The 18,634-nt window shown below is 44.9% G+C and overlaps 1 protein-coding gene across 2 annotated transcripts in view; it reads left to right on the forward strand.

Annotated features, from left to right (window-relative positions):
- CHRNB3 (cholinergic receptor nicotinic beta 3 subunit) overlaps positions 1-18,634 on the forward strand; it is a 781,646-nt gene that overhangs the window by 576,333 nt on the left and 186,679 nt on the right. For both annotated transcript variants that reach the window (XM_069626420.1, XM_069626421.1), the window contains exon 5: positions 11,873-12,749. In XM_069626420.1, the coding sequence (XP_069482521.1) occupies positions 11,873-12,749 (877 nt within the window). The remainder of the gene's footprint in view (positions 1-11,872; positions 12,750-18,634) is intronic.

The raw sequence follows: 18,634 nt of genomic DNA on the forward strand, positions 1-18,634 counted from the left end.
AAACAGACCCAACACACTCCCCAGCCCCGCATCTCAACGTGCACTGCACAGACAAACAAATACAAACACCCATACAGACACGATACACCCCGCACCCCCATCTCAACATGCACTGCACAGACATACAAATACAAACACCCATACAGACCTGACACACCGCCCACCCCATCTCAACATACACTGCGCAGACATACAAATACAAACACCCATACAGACCTGACACACCCCCCACCCCCGCATCTCAACATACATTGCACAGACATACAAAAATTAATGTACACCCGACACCCCCATACCCCCGCATCGCAACAAACACAACGCAAACATACAAAAAACAAAAATTCACGCACACCCGACACCCCCCCACCACTGCATCGCAACAAACACAACACAAACATACAAAAACAAACATTCATGCACACCCGACACCCCCCCACATCTCAACATACACAATACAAACATACAGAAACAAACATTCATGCACACCCAACACCCCCCCACCCACGCATCGCAACAAACATAACACAAACATACAAAAACAAACATTCATGCACACCCAAAACCCCCCCGCAACCCCACATCGCAACAAACACAACACAAACATACAAAAACAAACATTCATGCACACCGTCACCCCCCACCCCGAATCGCAACAAACACAACACAAACATACAAAAACAAACATTCATGCACACCTGACACCCCCCCAAACATAGCACAAACATACAGCATAACAGACCCAACACACAAACAAAAACAAACAGACCACTTACCGGACGTGCTTGAAGGCAGGCTAGCTGGAACGCTGGCGAGGTAAGTGGAGCGGTACTGTCAGTCTAGAAATACGGATACCTCTACTTTGAGACCGCAAACGCATTTTGGTGGCCGTGTGCCAACCGTCTCATGCACGATATGACAGAATATAGGTTTTCGAGTTTGCCAATGAACGGCCATTTTGATGTAACAAGAATCGCCATTTTGTTTTCTAACCATTGCTCATTGCTTTCTGTTCCTATTGCATCGCAGTATATTTTCCGCTTACACTGCTCGACTGTGAAACATTGTTGTCTGTATGTGAAAAGGACAAGGCCGCAGGGCCATGAGGATAACAAGAGTTTGCTGAAACACAAACGTAGGCAGCGCCAGGAAGAATGCCCGGCTCCCTCCTGAATGTAGCCTTTAAGCAGAGCTGCAGGGCATTTAATCATTTCACAGCTGCCAGCCAGTCTCGTTATATGGTAGAATATGTTAGAATAATACCGCTAAAGGCTTGAATTATGCTTTTCTTACGGCCCCCCTTTGCTGAGCCCACTAGAGCATCTCGGCTCCTAGGACGCGAATAGCACCTGATAGATAGCAAGGTCTGGAATGCAACCCCCCCCCCGTATGTAGTTTGCTTGCAAGAATAGAAGCGCCGTGTTCTATTCAATAACCGAAAGATGCCTTTGCACTCACAAATTGCAAATTGTTACTAGAATAGATGTTTGAAGGTGTCATAGTGGTCGGAGATGTCCATCATCACACCAAGTTCAAAGAAACCCAATAAAGGGGGGGTGTTAAACATGTCATAGCTGATTGTTTGATATGCATTTTGTATATTCTGAGACTTTTGCTTTGCAATAAACCCTAGCTTTGGGAATACAACCTTTTGTCTGGCGTCTCTATCGTGTGTGGTGACTCGCCTTGTTTCCATAGACGTCAGGGTCCCCTAGCGGCCCCTTTCAAGATGGCGCCCGAATAGGGACCCTCCCCCACTTGTTCCATCGCGTAACCTTGTAATTGAGAAAGGCAGAGAACGGCGAGGACGGGACGATCGAGCCGGGATCAAGAGGTGTTCGGGGCGCCCTGTAAAAGTGATGAGAGACACCTTTGCAGATCTGCACACATCTGATCCCTGATCAACGTGCCTGGCTAGAGAACAAGGAGGCGAGGGTCCCGAAACGAGGCGGAAGCCAAGTAACGCAGACACAACGTCCTTTGGTGCGTCAGTATACAGACGACTTGATTTATCAGGTGAGTCATTCCCCGATTCAAAGCATCCTGAAATTGGTTGAGAGTTGACTTTGCAAAATCAAACGCCCTAGGTAAGGTTGATTAACTAGGGGGAAGGTTGAAACATGCCTGGGGTATTGTCCACCCTAGCAGGGTTTTTCCGCTGTGGTAGACAATCTTTGGAAGATGGCCAAATTGCAACACCTGGGGGAACGCCGGCATATGAGATGTATGTGAAGTATGGAGTGGGTGCGATAATATTCTGCGAGACTTGGCATAGGCAAACCAGAAAGCAACAATACCATCAGTGGCTGATTAATGGTAGTTTTGAGATAGCGAGGATAGATAACCTGGAAAGGGTGTTGATAAGAAAGAAAGCACGTCCTGCAGCATTTGAGACTATGAAAGACTGGAGAAAGGAAGCAATGCTCCGATTTAAAAGCAGAGCAAAGCATGCGCGCAGGCATAAATGAAAAGGTGAGGTAGCGGAAGAAAAAGAAGAGGAGGAGTGGACTGAGAGTCTAAGAAGGGCAGGTAGGCGTGACCAGTTGAATATAGAAAAGATATACCCACAACGAGAATTACACATAGCAGATGAAATGATAGAAAATATATTGACCCATACAAAACAAGGCCCAAGATCAGAAGTAAGACCAGACACGTCAGTAGCTATTGCCCAGACCCCGCCCGTAGCTCATGCTCCCCCTCCGGTAGCTCAAGCCCTCCCACAGCCACAGACCGCGCACGTAACACTTCCTATTAGCCGACCAGGCCCACAACAGACACTCCCTGTTCCCATTGTCCCATCTGCACCTCCCGCCTTAGACACAGACTCGGTACCGTCCGTTCCTCCCGGGGTTGAAATTGAAACCGCGGGGGCAAGAGGCAGGACTGACCAACGGGGGTGCACGAGGGTAACCCGCAGCACAATCAGCAAAGAAAGGAAGGTGGAATTGCAGCAACAGGCAGAGAAGTATATAGACGGGAATGATGGGACGTCAATATTGGGTTCGATATATGACTTCCGTAGAAGCAACAAAAGACAGGTAGTGTTGGAATGCATGGGTGAATATTTGGTGGAGAAATGGAAACAGCTAATTGGGAAATTACCACCGCAGCGATTGTTAGATTTGAATGCATTAACACGCTGTAGGGAGAGGGATGAAGAAGTGAGAGAACATGTGTATAGACTTTTTGAGCTTAAAGATGAATTAGTTAATGATTATGTCGAAACATTTACTGCACCTGTCAAAGTGTTTACTACACCTGCGTAAAGGAGTGGGGAAGTCGGGAGACCTGCGAAGGGGGAAAAGGGGTCGCATAACAAACGGCAGCAGTTACCATCGCCGGGGCAGAAGGAGATGGTGAACGAATTATCATTGCTAAAACAGGTGGGGGCAGACCTGAAGGAATGTCTAATTAGAACACAGGTACTATTGCAGCAAGTAACAGGACATAATAGAGGGCGAGGGAACGCACAAGGAAGGAGTAATTCGAATATGCATGGGGGAACAGTGGGACCGAATCAGTGTGCATATTGTAAAGAGTAAGGACATTGGCGCGCGCAATGCCCGCATCTACAGAATAGAAATGGGTCTGGTCAGAGGAGACAGCATAGAGGACACCCAGGAGCGAATGGACCAAATAGGAATAGTATGCAGCAGCATCATAATAACGGAGGTAATCAGAACCAAGGCCAAAACCAAAATGCTCCAAACCAGAGTCAGGGACAGCAAAATCAACAATATGGAAATCAGAGTGGGGGAAATAGAGGGAAGAGTGGAAATGTTTTCGATACACAGCCAAACACGTATTACAATAATAGTAATGATTACACATCGGACGATGTGTTATTTCCCCAATAGGGCAGCTCAGGACAGGGGTCAGAACCAGTGTCTATTCCCGTGAATCAGAGAGGACCCTACATAGAAATGAGAGTCGGGAATGAGGAGCACCGCTTTCTTGTAGATACAGGAGCACAGAAGTGTTCAATAGACCATCACTTGGTTCCGGATATACCACTGTCAGGGCAAAAGAATATTTCCGTAGGGTTCGCAGGAACACCAGTCATAAACCCAGTGTCCAAACCAGTGCCAGTTACCATAGGACCATTTTCTGAACATTGTCCTTTCCTTCTAACAGAAAATTGTGGAGAAAATGTGTTGGGATTAAACTTGTTGAAAAAACTATGTTCTGTTATACATTGCACAGCAGACAGAGTGTCTCTAACGATATGGCCACACGATGCCCCTGTGTCAGAATTCACGTCTGAAGCGTTACCAGGGGAACTAAGTAAAGTACCAACCTGTATATGGGCAATGCATGACAACGATGTGGGATGTTTAAAGATAGAGCCAGAAAAGATTATTTTGAAAGAAGGTGTTACCCTACCGCGAATACCCCAATACAAAATTTCAGTTGAAGGTGAGAAAGGATTGAAGAGTATTATTACTGATTTGGCGAAATTAGGGGTAATCGAGGAAATCACAGGCAGTACATGCAACAGCCCGATTCTTCCGGTTTATAAAAAAGGAGGTAATGAGGTACCATACCGTTTCATAATTGATCTACGCGCATTGAATAAGGTAGTAGATCCGCAATTTCCTCTAGTGCCAGACATCACTACAATATTGACAATGATACCTGTTTCAGCAGAATATTTTAGTGTAGTAGATTTGAAAAACGCATTCTTTAGTATTCCAGTGGACAAGGACAGTAGATATTTGTTCGTGTTCACATTAGGAGGACGATCATTTACATTTACGCAGATTCCGCAAGGTTACACGGAAAGTCCAAGTATTTACAGTAGAGCATTAAAAGAACAGCTAGACATGCTGGAATTACCCATGGGTTGTGTACTTTTGCAATACATAGACAATCTATTGCTAGCTGCAGACACAGAGGAGATTTGTAAAGAAAGTACTGTATTACTACTGTCACACCTAGCTGCACATGGCCATAAAGCTAGTTTGAAGAAATGTCAGTATAATTGAAAGGAGGTGGCTTATTTGGGCTACCTACTTTCGAAAGGAGGGAGAAGACTAATGCCAGAACGCATAGAAAGTATTTCTTGTATGCCTATTCCAAAGACACAAAAAGGAGTCAGAGCCATAATAGGCATGGCTTCATATTGCCGACAATGGATTGGTAATTTTGCGTTAATTGTGAAACCATTAGTGAATTTAACTAGAAAAGATGCGGTTATGCCTTTGCAGTGGGATGAGGAATGTCAGAAAGCATTTGATAGATTGAAAACTGCATTATGCTCGGCTCCAGTTTTGGGTACGCCGAACTATGAAAAATTTTTAGACTATTTGTGTGTGAAAGTGAAGGATGTGCATTGGCAGTTTTGACACAGGAACAAGGTGGAAGAAATAGGCTGTGCAGCTATTTTTCTTCTGCGCTGGACCCTGTAGCGCGCGCACTACCACGATGTTTGCGATCTGTCGCGGCGGCTGCTGCGTCAGTGAAACAAACGGAAGGGATGGTATTGGGGCACACTTTAATTCTGATGCTGCCACATGCCATAGACGTTCTATTAAATAGGACACAGACGCAACAACTCACCTCTGCTAGACTGACAAGATATGAGATTATCTTGTTCGTGCCCCATATCCAAATTATGAGGTGTAGCGCTTTGAATCCTGCAGAATTAATGCCACTGACCTTAAAAGAAATTGGGAAGAATGAATCACCCCCCCACGATTGCTTAATGGTCACTGAGGAAGAAACCAAGGGAAGAATTGATTTAAGTGATATTCCACAGAAAGAGCAGGATGGAGAGTTATTTTGTGACGGCTCATGTTTTAAATTACAGATGGCACGACAACTGCCGCATATGCTTTCACTACCCTAGAGAGTGTTGTAGAAAGTAAAAGAATCCCCTATAATTCAGCACAAGCCGCGGAAATAATAGCATTGACCAGAGCCTGCGAGATTTCTGAAAGTTTGAATGTGAATATATATACTGATAGTCAGTATGCTTTTGGAGTGGTTCATAACTTTGGTCGACTCTGGGCTGAGAGAGTGTTTCTGGCATCACATGGTGCCAGAATTCCACATGGCCCTTTGATTGTACGATTGCTGTCTGCACTCACGTTTCCAAAGCGCCTAGCAATAGTGAAATGCGAGGCACATAAAAAAATAACATGCAAAGTAGGAGAGGGAAACGCGTTTGCAGACAGAATTGCGAAACAAACTGCCACTGATTTGGATACCAAGATGATGACGGTTCAGACAGAGGAAGTAGCCTGTATGATAGAAGATGGAGTTGCGACTGTCAAAGAAATGCAGGCCGAGGCTACTGCCGATGAAATACAGGGATGGGCAGAGGGATCTGCTGAGTTGGATCTGGAGGGTTGTTGGGTGGACAAGGGAACTAGGAACTGGATGTTGCCAAATTCGTATGTGACTGCAATGGTCACAATGGCCCACAGCCCTACGCACATCTGTGCCAAGAAAATAATACAGCACCTTTCTACAGTATGGCAGAATATAAACATAAAAAAGAATGCAGAGAGGTTGGTGCAGAACTGTATCACGTGTTTACAACACAATGTAGGAAAGGGAACAGTGACTCCAACAGGCAGTTTTGGCCCGCCCTCCATGCCGTTTGAGGTAGTTCATTTTGATTTCATAGAGATGGAGAGGTGCCAAAACTTGAAATACGTCTTGGTGGTGATCTGTGAATTCAGTAAGTGGGTGGAGGCATATCCTTTGAAAGATTGCACAGCAATGAGTACAGCAAAAGTAATGTTGAAGGAGTACTTTTCCAGATTTGGCTTGCCCCGAGTCCTATGGTCTGATAATGGACCGCATTTTGTGGGTGCAGTGGTATTACAGATATGTGCTGGTCTCCAGATTGCTAAGAGATTCCATAGTTCAAGGCATCCGAGTTCTGCCGGTCTTGTGGAGAGGCACAACGGGATTCTTAAATCAAAGATTAGTAAGTTGAGTTGGGTGGATGCATTACCAATAGCACTATTATGCATTCGTACGTCTGTACAGGCTAAAACTGGGCTCTCCCCATACAAAATTGTAATGGGGAGGCCGGCAAATGTTTGGTGCGCACCTCAGCCAAAATGACTTAGTGAGATAGAACATCCTGTGCTTAGTACTTATTGTGGCCTTTTAATGCAGAAATTGCGTTTGATTCATCAGCAGATGCAGGAGGCATTACCAGTGAGATACACCGGTCCGGGGCACGCGCTGGAGCCAGGAGACTGGGTGCTGCTAAAAAACTTTGAAAGAAAGTCATCATTATCACCCAGGTGGCGCGGGCCCCATCAAGTACTTTTGGCGACGCAGACGGCAATACGGGTGGATGGAAGGATGTTGTGGATCCATGCCACCCATGCCAAGAAGATTCCAACTGCACTGAAAGACTTGCCTGACACTGATAACCGGAAAGAAACAGCAGTCCCAGAAACGAAATAAACTGTTGCCACTAAGCAGCCACCTAGTCTGCCAAAACGAGAAGTGAAACTCGAAACAAAGCCTGAGACGATTGCCAAAGAGGGGGAAGGGCAAAGAGTGCCCCAATGTTGCCCAGAAAATCAACATCACTGCTGACCGACGCAAAATCTGCCTAGCAGATACCAGCAAACCAAATTGTGTACCCATTTGGCACCCACCAGCACTTGCCAGCACGCCAAAGAACGGATCTGCACCATTGGCGCGGCGCACACCAGCACCTGCAGTAGCACCACAGGCTGACTTCAAGCCTGAATCTGGAAGTGCACCGGCACTGCTCACGGATCATACGATACCAGGAGCAAGGCGATACAACCTGCGGCCTCGGGAGACAAAGTGATCCGCAGTCTTTTTGGTGTTTATGTCAACCTCTGGTTCAGCTCATGGACGGAGAAGAACCAGAGGTGTAGAGGAGAGAAGTGTGAGAATTGTGCAAGTTGGACAATTCAAGACTCGCGGCTCCTCGGTGCGATCAAAAGTACATGTGTCCTGAACCAGAACGGACAAACCGGGTGCACATGGTACTATGGCAAGTGAGAATAACCGATTAACAGTACATGTGTCCTGAAACAGAGCAGACAAGCTGGGCGCACATGATACTAAGGCGATAAGATAACTGATCAAAGGTCCTCTGAGCAGTAAAAGAGGGGACAAGTGATCTCGCCTAAAAATGAATAATCGAATCCAGGCTGAAAAATGACAGGCAAAACAACTGTGACAATTCCCTTGAACTTATTAACGTCAGAGCAAGCGCGACGAACAAAGATATCCACAACGAACTGTGATAAAAAAGAAGAAGGACAACGAGAAACATGCTGGGACCGGTTCCAGCTTCCTCCTGCACCATCACCGCTGAGAATGAGTCAGTTATAAAGACTATAAGCTTAAGAAAAACGCATGGTAAAAAAAATTGTATGCTGGTACTAACGATAATAATGTGCTTTATGAGCGTGGTAGCACCAATATCGACAGCCCTAATATTATGGTGGGTAGAAACAATACACCCATTAGAAATGTTTTTACCAATAATTAATATATCCACTACTGAAAGCCCGGTTCAGGTGATCACTTATACCCTACCCCCAATGGAAGAAAAACACAGGGAAGGGTTTGGAAATAACACCTTACTGCTGATAATGAAAATGACACATGCAATCCTGAAGAAAACAAACTGCTGGGTATGTGCCCATTTACCACAGCAAAAGGAATAGGGCGGTATGTGCAGCCATTACCATTAAGTTCTGCATGTAGTGCATCTTTAGGTGCAATGTTCTATGGGAAATGGAATGAGAGTAATACGGGTCAATTAGACAGAACCAACATGAATGAGTTTGAGGAGATAATAATGAAGCCTGTGGGTTGTTCCATTTTCCATAAAGCACAAGTAATAGCCCCAGAGCCCACGAGGAAAAGTACACGAAAGATAACACAACAAAATAGACGAGATAGATCGTCTCCACCAGAAAAAACATCTGTAATGACGTTTCGTGTAAGAACAGAAGGGGACAAAGATGCAATTCCCCCATCTTACAAGGTGAATTATAGCCCAAGAACTTTCCCTTTTTGTCTAAAAAAGAAAGGCTCTTTTACAGTCGGAACATGTACTGGTTGTATGAATACAGTGGTACTAAAATGGGAAATAGAACCAGTATACGTAGGTGATCCAGTTTATTTTATATGTGGAGAGAAAGCATACCCTTGGTTGCCCAGAAACTGGGGAGGTACATGTTACCTAGGGCTACTGTTCCCAGGAGTATTCCTCTTAGAAACAGCAGCCATGGCCAGATTATCCAGAACTAGAGTCAAAAGAACTGACGAAGGTGTTTTAATGGCAACTGATGTAGCAAAATCATTCATTCCATTCTTAGGACAGATAGTGAACTCCTATAATATAAGGCAACTGTCCAGAATCCTAAAGAATGCAATAAACACAACAACAGATATATTATTTAACATGACGTTGGAAGAAAGAGGAATCAGGTTAATGACGCTGCAAAATAGAATGGCTCTCGATGTAATCCTGGTTGATCGTGGGGGAATTTGCAAAATAGTGGGATCAGCATGTTGCGTTTATGTCGATAACTATTCCCCCACGATCTTTGAAGCAATAAAGGAAATGCACGTTCTAAGCTCTGAACTCCCTACTGGAGAAGGGAGCTGGGGAATAGGATCTTGGTTTTGGGGAATACTACGATCTTGGGGAAGGAAGTTGATCTCAATATTAGTAGTGGTGCTCGGAATATTCCTAACGTGCTGTTGTTGTATACATTGTTTATCCATAGTTTGCGCTGAGGTAACTGAGGGGTGTACAGAAGGATGCATGCATATGATAACAAAGAAAAAACAACCTCATGATCGAACTAGCCCAGACCCAAATGAGATGAGAGCAGTAAAAGAGTTGATGGCAATAGATATTGATGAAGACAATGATGTCCACGATAGCATGCAAGACTCAGACATAAGTACTTCAGATTCATCATCACTAGAGGAGGTTTCAATAAATAGATGAGACGTTTGGCATATGGCCAAAGGAGGGTTTGTCAGTCTAGAAATACGCATACCTCTACTTTGAGACCGCAAACGCATTTTGGTGGCCGTGGGCCAACCATCTCATGCACGATATGACAGAATATAGGTTTTCGAGTTTTTGCCAATGAACGGCCATTTTGATGTAACAAGAATCGCCATTTTGTTTTCTAACCATTGCTCATTGCTTTCTGTTCCTATTGCTTTGCAGTATATTTTCTGCTTACACTGCTCGACTGTGAAACATTGTTGTCTGTATGTGAAAAGGACAAGGCCGGAGGGCCGTGAGGATAACAAGAGTTTGCTGAAACACAAACGTAGGCAGCGCCAGGAAGAATGCCCGGCTCCCTCCCGAATGTAGCCTTGAAGCAGAGCTGCAGGGCATTTAATCATTTCACAGCTGCCAGCCAGTCTCGTTATATGGTAGAATATGTTAGAATAATACCGCTAAAGGTTTAATTTATGCTTTTCTTACGGCCCCCCTTTGCTGAGCCCACTAGAGCATGTCGGCTCCCAGGACGCGAATTGCACCTGATAGATAGCAAGGTCTGGAATGCAACTCCCCCCCGTATGTAGTTCGCTTCCAAGAAAAGAAGCGCCGTGTTCTATTCAATAACCGAAAGATGCCTTCGCACTCACAAATTGCAAATTGTTACTAGAATAGATGTTTGAAGGTGTCATAGTGGTCGGAGATGTCCATCATCACACCAAGTTCAAAGAAACCCAATAAAGGGGGGGTGTTAAACATGTCATAGCTGATTGTTTGATATGCATTTTGTATATATGTAACTGATGTACGTAATTCACTCTCTTGCGTCCCTCGAGGTCTAGAGATACACGTTGCGGGGCGTGAGACCGAGTTGGCCAACTGAGACTTTTGCTTTGCTATAAACCCTAGCTTTGGGAATACAACCTTGTGTCTGGCGTCTCTATCGTGTGTGGTGACTCGCCTTGTTTCCATAGACGTCAGGGTCCCCTGGGGCCCCTTTCAGTACTACAGCTGGCGTGGCAAGCAAGGCTGAAATGCCTTCCGGCATCAAGCCTTACTGGCCACGCCAGCCGTAATGCTGGCCCTCCATTGGTGCAGCCACACGCACTACGTGGCTCGAAGGAGCTGCGTGGTGCGTGTGTGCTGAGCCAATGAGGGCCAGTGTTTTGCCCGGCCCGGAAGACAACAAAAACTTTCCTAATGGAGGGTGGCCCTCCATTAGGAAAGTCTTTGTGCCTTGCGGGCCGGACAAAATGGCATGGCGGGCCGCAATTGGCCCGCGGGCCGTATGTTGTGCACCCATGCTCTAGCTGTACTCTAATGCAATGGTGTCAGCTTCTGGTTGCACTTTAGCACCACCTAAGAGAAACAACAGTCTGATGAATGGCAAACTATTATTAATAGTGTATGGATCTATATGATTAAAAATGGCAGGAAGCTATGGAAATTATAAAATTTGCACTGTCAGAAACCCACTTAACACTTGTGTACTTCACGCAAAGCACGCAAGCAATAGTCTCTTTCAGTTTACTTAGACAATTTCAGCCTATCAATTTTCATGCCATTTTTTTGTGAATGCACAATATTTAATCAAATATTGAAAGGCAAACCATGGATAACAAGGGAAATAAATTAATTTGCTCAAGAAACTAGGCACAGCATGCATGTATACAACACATAATGTTCAATACAATGCACTTTATTTGAATTAAACAGAAAATCATATACATTTCAGTCATATTCTGACATACATATCAAGTAAACGTGATGTACAACACAACACCGGGTAGGGATTATTAAGAAGTAAAATACTGCATTAGGGAACATATATGTAAATATGTCTAACATGTTCTTTTCAATCCACAAGATAATGATTTTACACCTTCTTTTCAGCGCTGACGGACGATTTGAAGGCTCACTGATGACAAAGGCGATAATTAAGCACAACGGGACCGTCATATGGACGCCGCCAGCCAGCTACAAAAGTTCATGCACTATGGATGTGACCTTTTTCCCATTTGATCGACAGAACTGCTCGATGAAATTCGGCTCCTGGACGTATGATGGCAGTATGGTGGACCTCATTTTAATAGATCAAAACGTCGATCGGAAAGACTTCTTCGACAACGGCGAATGGGAAATCATCAAAGCCTCTGGCATGAAAGGGAACAGGAAGGATGGCATTTATTCCTATCCCTTCATCACGTATTCCTTTGTGCTCCGGCGTCTTCCATTATTTTACACCCTCTTCTTAATAGTCCCTTGCCTTGGGTTGTCTTTCCTCACCGTGCTTGTATTTTACTTGCCTTCAGATGAAGGCGAGAAACTGTCCTTGTCCACGTCCGTCCTGGTATCGCTCACAGTGTTCCTCCTGGTCATAGAGGAAATCATCCCTTCGTCCTCAAAGGTGATACCTCTGATTGGGGAGTATCTGCTCTTCATCATGATCTTCGTCACGCTCTCCATTATCGTCACAGTTTTTGTGATTAATGTTCACCACCGCTCTTCGGCCACCTATCATCCAATGGCTCCTTGGGTGAAAGCCCTCTTCCTTCAAAAACTGCCCAAACTTTTGTGCATGAAAGGCCATGTGGACCGCTATGGCTTCACGGAAGCAGAAGAAAGTGTGCCAGCCATAAAATCGCAAGGAAAACACAAACTTGTCAAAATTAGAGATGGAGAAAAAGTCTTAATCTCGTTTTTGGAAAAAGCTGCTGATTCGATTAGGTACATATCGGGGCATGTGAAAAAGGAGCATTTCATCAGACAGGTGAGTCATGGCACACGGCGATATTCAGTTAACTTCAGTATTATTTCATGACTGGTTCACAGATTTCTTAGGACCTTTTTCGTTTCAATGGTGGCTCCAGGCACCCCATACAGTGTGTTCCCTATATAGCTTTGTTTGTCTTCGTTAATACATAGAAATCTGTCTGGACTCATTGTAGCTTTCTCACTCGAAAGACCTCCAAGAGTATTTTACACCAACTCCAATATTCTGTTGGACACACTTTAATGTCATTAAAACCATGTAAATTGCATGCAGATGACATGCAATGATAGCACTTAAGTGATATTGGGTCTCCGACATACATAGTTATACATTCACCAGGTGGAGTGGAAAAGGGAAGAGTAAAAGTGAGGTAAGCCCACTTGTACTCTTCCATTTTCCTCTCTGTCTCATGAACAAGTAAACACTATTGTAATTTTGCAATTTACTCTTTGCAGGCAACGTTTGCTAATGGACCCCTATGGAATCCACCTGTTTTTGAGCAAACAATAGCGATTCCATATCCATGTACCCTTACATGAAAATCTCATGCAGGCGTAAAATGAAGTGCTTACAAAAGATGGAGTTCGGTCGGCACGGTGGAGATCATGTCTCTGCTCTGTGCCACTCCTTCACCTTGCGTCATCATAACAATGGGATGCAGCATTACATGGGGCGGTAACAGTAATATGTCTTACTTTTAGATCTCTATCTAATGCAAAATCAATTTTAAGATAAGGCTGACATGGTTTATGTGGCCATACGCACAACAGGTGCAGGGTTACTGTACATTTGTGCACGACGATTTGCACATGCAGTTGCGTTAACACCAATGTAAAGGACTTTTCACTGCAGTTGTACTTGCGCTAACACGAGTTCACATGCGCAAACTGCGAATGTACATTAATGTCCAGGGATGCAATTATCCAACGTTTGCAGCAGTGGTAATAATTTAGCATATGCGCATAGCACCAGTTTTGCTGCTGATATAATATGATTGGAGCATGACATTTTGAAACAAGTCAAGAAAACTGAGCAGGCAAACTGATTTTTCATTTTCTTTCTCCAAAATAATGTTTTCCACTTTTCTGTTGTGAAAGATGTATTTTGTGTGATGGAAAATCTTTGTTTTCATTTAAAGCTGCAAACCTAGGACAAAAATCAAACTGCTCCTTTTTTGTTCTTATGCAACAATGTCTATGTAGCTTAGATTGGAACAAGGCATATTTGCACTATTCTGTATTATGCAAGCAGCAAAACTGGTGTTTAGCGCATTTGTTCAAATATTAGCAATTCATTTACTTAGTTGAATTCACACAGTTCTTTCTTCAAAGCTATGAACAAACACACACAGTGGAAATAAAATGCAAAAGAAAAGTTACACAGTCATATTATGATGGAACCAGCAAATGTGTTTTGAGGGCGGAACGGAAAGGGTTCAAAGATGAAGAGTGATCAGAGAGAGGAGGAGCATTCCAGAATTTAGAGCCAGTGGGAAGAAAGCACGACAATGGGATGCAGCACATGGAAGATTGGGGTAACCAAAAGAAAGAGAGATTTTGAATGAAGCGGATGGGTAGGTGTGCGGAATGAGACCAAGGAATCCAGATAAGGACCAGCCAGACCGTGCGTACATTTAAATCAATGAAGTGGAATAAAAGGACAGCCAGTCAATAGAATGTAAAGCATTACAAACAGAAGCTGAGGAGGAACTGAAGAAGGGTAAACAGAACGCAAAGGAGCACGATGATAGGATGGAAGACTTATGAGAAGGACTCAACAATAATCGAGTCGGGAAAGAACCAGAGAAGATATAAGGAGTTTGGTAGCAGAAAATGTCCAGTGGGGACGGATTTTATGACTATTAAAAAGCTGAAAGTGACAGGGCTTAGCAGTAGTAGAGATGTGAGATGGTAAGGTGAGATTACAATAAAAAAATGATTCCAAAATGTCAAGACGAGGAAGACAGAGGAATAGAGGAAGGAGGAAATAATTAATCCATAAGGCCCGCATTCTGTGGGCTACACCGGCCGGTAACAGCCCAGTGCCCAAATAACAGGCCAGAGCGAAGCGAGGACTGTAACACCAGGCGCTGGTGCCATTACCAGGCCGTTGTAGCCCACAGAATGTAGGATTATTGCTATTAACACCCTGTGAAAATCCTCGAGGTGCTAATAGCAATTAAAAATATATATATAGCCCACCCACACTGCTTAGTTCGCAGTAGCGGCCGGGGAGAACCAGGGTTGCCATGGAAATGGAAGGCAGTGCTCCGCTCTGAGCCCCTCTTCCATTTCCATGGCTTTAACAGGAAGCAGAGCTGCCTGTGCGGTCGAGAATGGAGGAGCTTCTTTCAGGTGGAGCTTCTTTCAGGTAAGGAGATGGGGGATGTGGGAGTGTTCAGGGGATGGATTTTGGGGGCAGAAGGCAGAGGAGGCGGGAAATAGCTGCAGTAGGTGGAGGGCGTGTGCGCAGAGGCCTCTGGTTGTTACGAACCCGGGCTTGAATCGGTAGATTCATCCCGGGTTGGAGCAATCTGATGGGCTCCGGCATCCAACGAGGTTGTTAATATGGAAGAGGGAGAGAAAAAAATAGAGCAAAACAGGAAGAATATGATGTATGTTTTAGATTGGTTGGGGTGAAGGAACAATAAGTGCATACATGATGAAGACATTCAGAGATGTTATTATGGATGGTTTCAGAGAAAGCAGAGAAATAGAGAAAGTTCTGGGTATCTTCAGCAAAGAAGTGGAATGATAGAGCAAAAGGTTCAATTATGTGGGCAAGCGGGGCAGTGTACAGGGAGAAGAAAGCAGTTCTAGGACAGAGCCTTGAAGAACACTGTATTGGAGAGGGGCAGGAGAGTTGAGATTATCAGCCCAAGAATGTGTTAACTTACCCTTCTGTTGCAGGTTATGGTTGTGCTTTCCACTGCATTAGGTGAAACGTAATTGTATATATGGTAAATAGTGAAGGTGTGTGTAGTAACTGTTTGATATCACTTTGGTGTATTTGTGTTTCATTATTAAGGCCTACAATAAATGTATATGTATTTTTTATATAAAATTGTCTAAGCCTATTCTGTGGAGTTTTACTGTGTGTGCTCATTGTGAGCTTCCGATCACTCTCACCCCTCCTGAGACTTAGGGCCGGATCACGAGTTCGGCGGTAATGTAATTCCCCATTGAGCCCATTCGGGAATGCCCCATTCCCCATTGGGCTCAATGGGGAAAATTTGCGCTCTTACCGCCGGCGGATTTCCCGATGGCGGTAATAGCGCAAATTTTCGGCGGATTTCCCCCCAGCCAAGAGCTGGGGCGACATCCGCCGAAGTCCTGATTTGGCGGACCCTTAAATCCGGCGGTAATAGCACGACCGCCGGATTTAAGGGTTACTGCCAAAGTCGTGATGCGGCCCTTAGTCTTGACTGCCTGCCAAGCTACTGTGATTGGTCTGGCTTGTCCAGAAGGTTCCACTGTTCCACTAAACTAGGGTGGCCTCCTAAACTTCGGCCCATCAGGTCAGAGTTTAGAAATCCATTTTAACAGTCAGCTTAGACAAAAACAGGATCATCAAGAACAATCCTAAACACAGACTTTGCTCTTTTGATCCCCATTCAGTACTGCAGAGTTTAGCTGAGATTTCCTGCTCTGCAACCACTAAGAGTCAGGTCCTCATTCTATGATAAAAACTTTGCTATGTTTTCTCTAGTCTCTCTGCATAGCAAGTGCTCAGTCAATCCTGTCTTTAAGCCTTGCTAAAATCTTGCTCTGGAGCCTCCCGAGGGCCCCATGGTTTGCATTTTGTCATTTTTGGCACCTTTCTTCTTGTAATGTTTCTCTGATTGATTATTTAGGAGACCAACATCTTGCTATGCTACAAAATTTTTGCTGCTTGGTAAGCTCCGCAGAGCTGAATGCAGGGGGACTGCGTTCAGTGTCTATATTAGGGGAACCAAGATTCTATGACAAGACGGAGGCGAGCATTATGCTTGACTCTTTAATTTGCCACCAACACAGCAATTCAAAATTTTAATAAACTTTTTCAAAAACAAATGTTTCTTTTTGCTTTCAGTAAAAGAAATCTTTAGTTTTAAAAGTTTGACTTCCTTTCTAGAGGTTCTCCGCAGATCTCCTACAAGTCCCATGAGCCTCCTGGTAAACAGTAGTCCTTCCTCCACCAATCCGGTGTCTTCCCTTCCTATAAGGACTACCAGCAAACGTGCCTCTTTAGAGTTCATTTTCGTTTATTATATGTGAGAGATATTGTCTTGAGAACGTTAACCGTGCAGCGTATATATAAAAAAAAAATGACATTTTTACTAATAGGTATAAATACCTTTTCTTCTATGATTATGACCCTTGTATTCACTTCTGTTGAGCGGCGCCCTCGCGCCCGCTTCAATTTGTTCTAAAAGCGGCTCGGAAGAGCCACGCAACGATCAAGCTCAACCCGAAGTTCGGGAGGCTGTGGAGGCGGAGCCGGAGCCGCGGGCGCTCTCGCCTGTGAAAGGCTTCCGGCCCGCTCCACAGGACGGCGCACGGCAGGCGTGCGCTAGGACCCTGAGGGAGCGGGAAGCCTCGAGCTTTCCCGTCTCTCCCTGGGCCCTTCCAGCATTCTCTATCCGAACCTGAGTAGTGAGAGAGCTGCGTGTTAGTGCCCAAAAAAAAAAAAAAAAAAAAAGAGATATAGGAATTTATATCATTACTGAATTCCTGAAACAGAGCATGTGCACATCACATACAGCTGCGATTGCAGTGGAAAAAAAAAAGACCTCGATTTGCGTGTCTCCAGAAGGCCTGCAGCTTTACTGCTGCGTCATTCAGTGAGCCTAAGCTTTCAGTCAACCAAAAGAACGTTAGCTTTGCTAACAAAAGGACATTATGGCCCATTATGAAGGGGAGCATTCCACAATTCCTGAATACACAGAAGAAGAGTGGGAGGAGGAACCCTCTCAGCAAGAAACTGAGCTGTCTCTCAGCTTTAAAAAGGTATTGGGGGAATTGTTTCACTAGCAGTTTCAGGAGTGCAACCTATTGCTCAGAGACTAGACATGCTTGAAGTATGGATATTACAAAAAGAGCAAATATCCCATAGAAAAAAGAGGGCACTTAACCCAGGCGAAGGCCCGTCGACTGGCCACCCTCATGGTGGGGTTGAACAGGGGTGTATGGCTTGGAAGAGCAAAGACTCTTTGACCCCCCCCGAGCAAGGAAAGGAGGGTCGACCAGGACCCCCACAAGGCAGACGACCCCATCACAAGATTAAAAAAGGCCTTCCTGGCAAAATCGACAGAATGCCAGCCCAGACCCCCTGCCCCAGGGGTGAATAATTTAGGGGACATAGACGAGGGCTACTCGCCCGATGATGAAGGAGGGGAAGAAGATGACCCTCAAGGGCACACCACAGCAGATGAGGAAATCCTCGATCAGGATGACGACACAAATGATATGTTCGATCCAGAGGCTATTAGGCACCCAAAATCCTGTCTTTAATTGGATACCCTCCCCAAAAGTGGCGCTCTACATGGCGCAACATATACGCAAACCACTCGATAAAGAAGTAAGATCGCGCCTGAGATCAGAATGTCCCCGCCCAGACCTCCCTGACAAGTTAGCAGAGACCCCTGATCTAGACCCAAAGATGGTTACCGTTGTAACAAAAACTACCAAAGATATCAGAAAAGGAGTGGATAGAATGTGGAGAGGGTGCCAAGACAAAGTCCTTGATCTAGCAGGCCCGCTAGCAAAAATTATGGATCTGGCTGAGAAAGTCAAGGACACGGGTACCCCCATTGATCCTCTGGTCCTGCAAACTGGGCGCAAAGAGCCATGTGTTTCTTGGGTAACGCCAACTGCGCCCTTTCTTCCGAGAGGAGAAGAGGA

This window comes from Ambystoma mexicanum, chromosome 6p (genome assembly GCF_040938575.1).
Source record: "Ambystoma mexicanum isolate Mex_15411 chromosome 6p, UKY_AmexF1_1, whole genome shotgun sequence".
In the NCBI taxonomy this organism is placed as follows: domain Eukaryota; kingdom Metazoa; phylum Chordata; class Amphibia; order Caudata; family Ambystomatidae; genus Ambystoma; species Ambystoma mexicanum.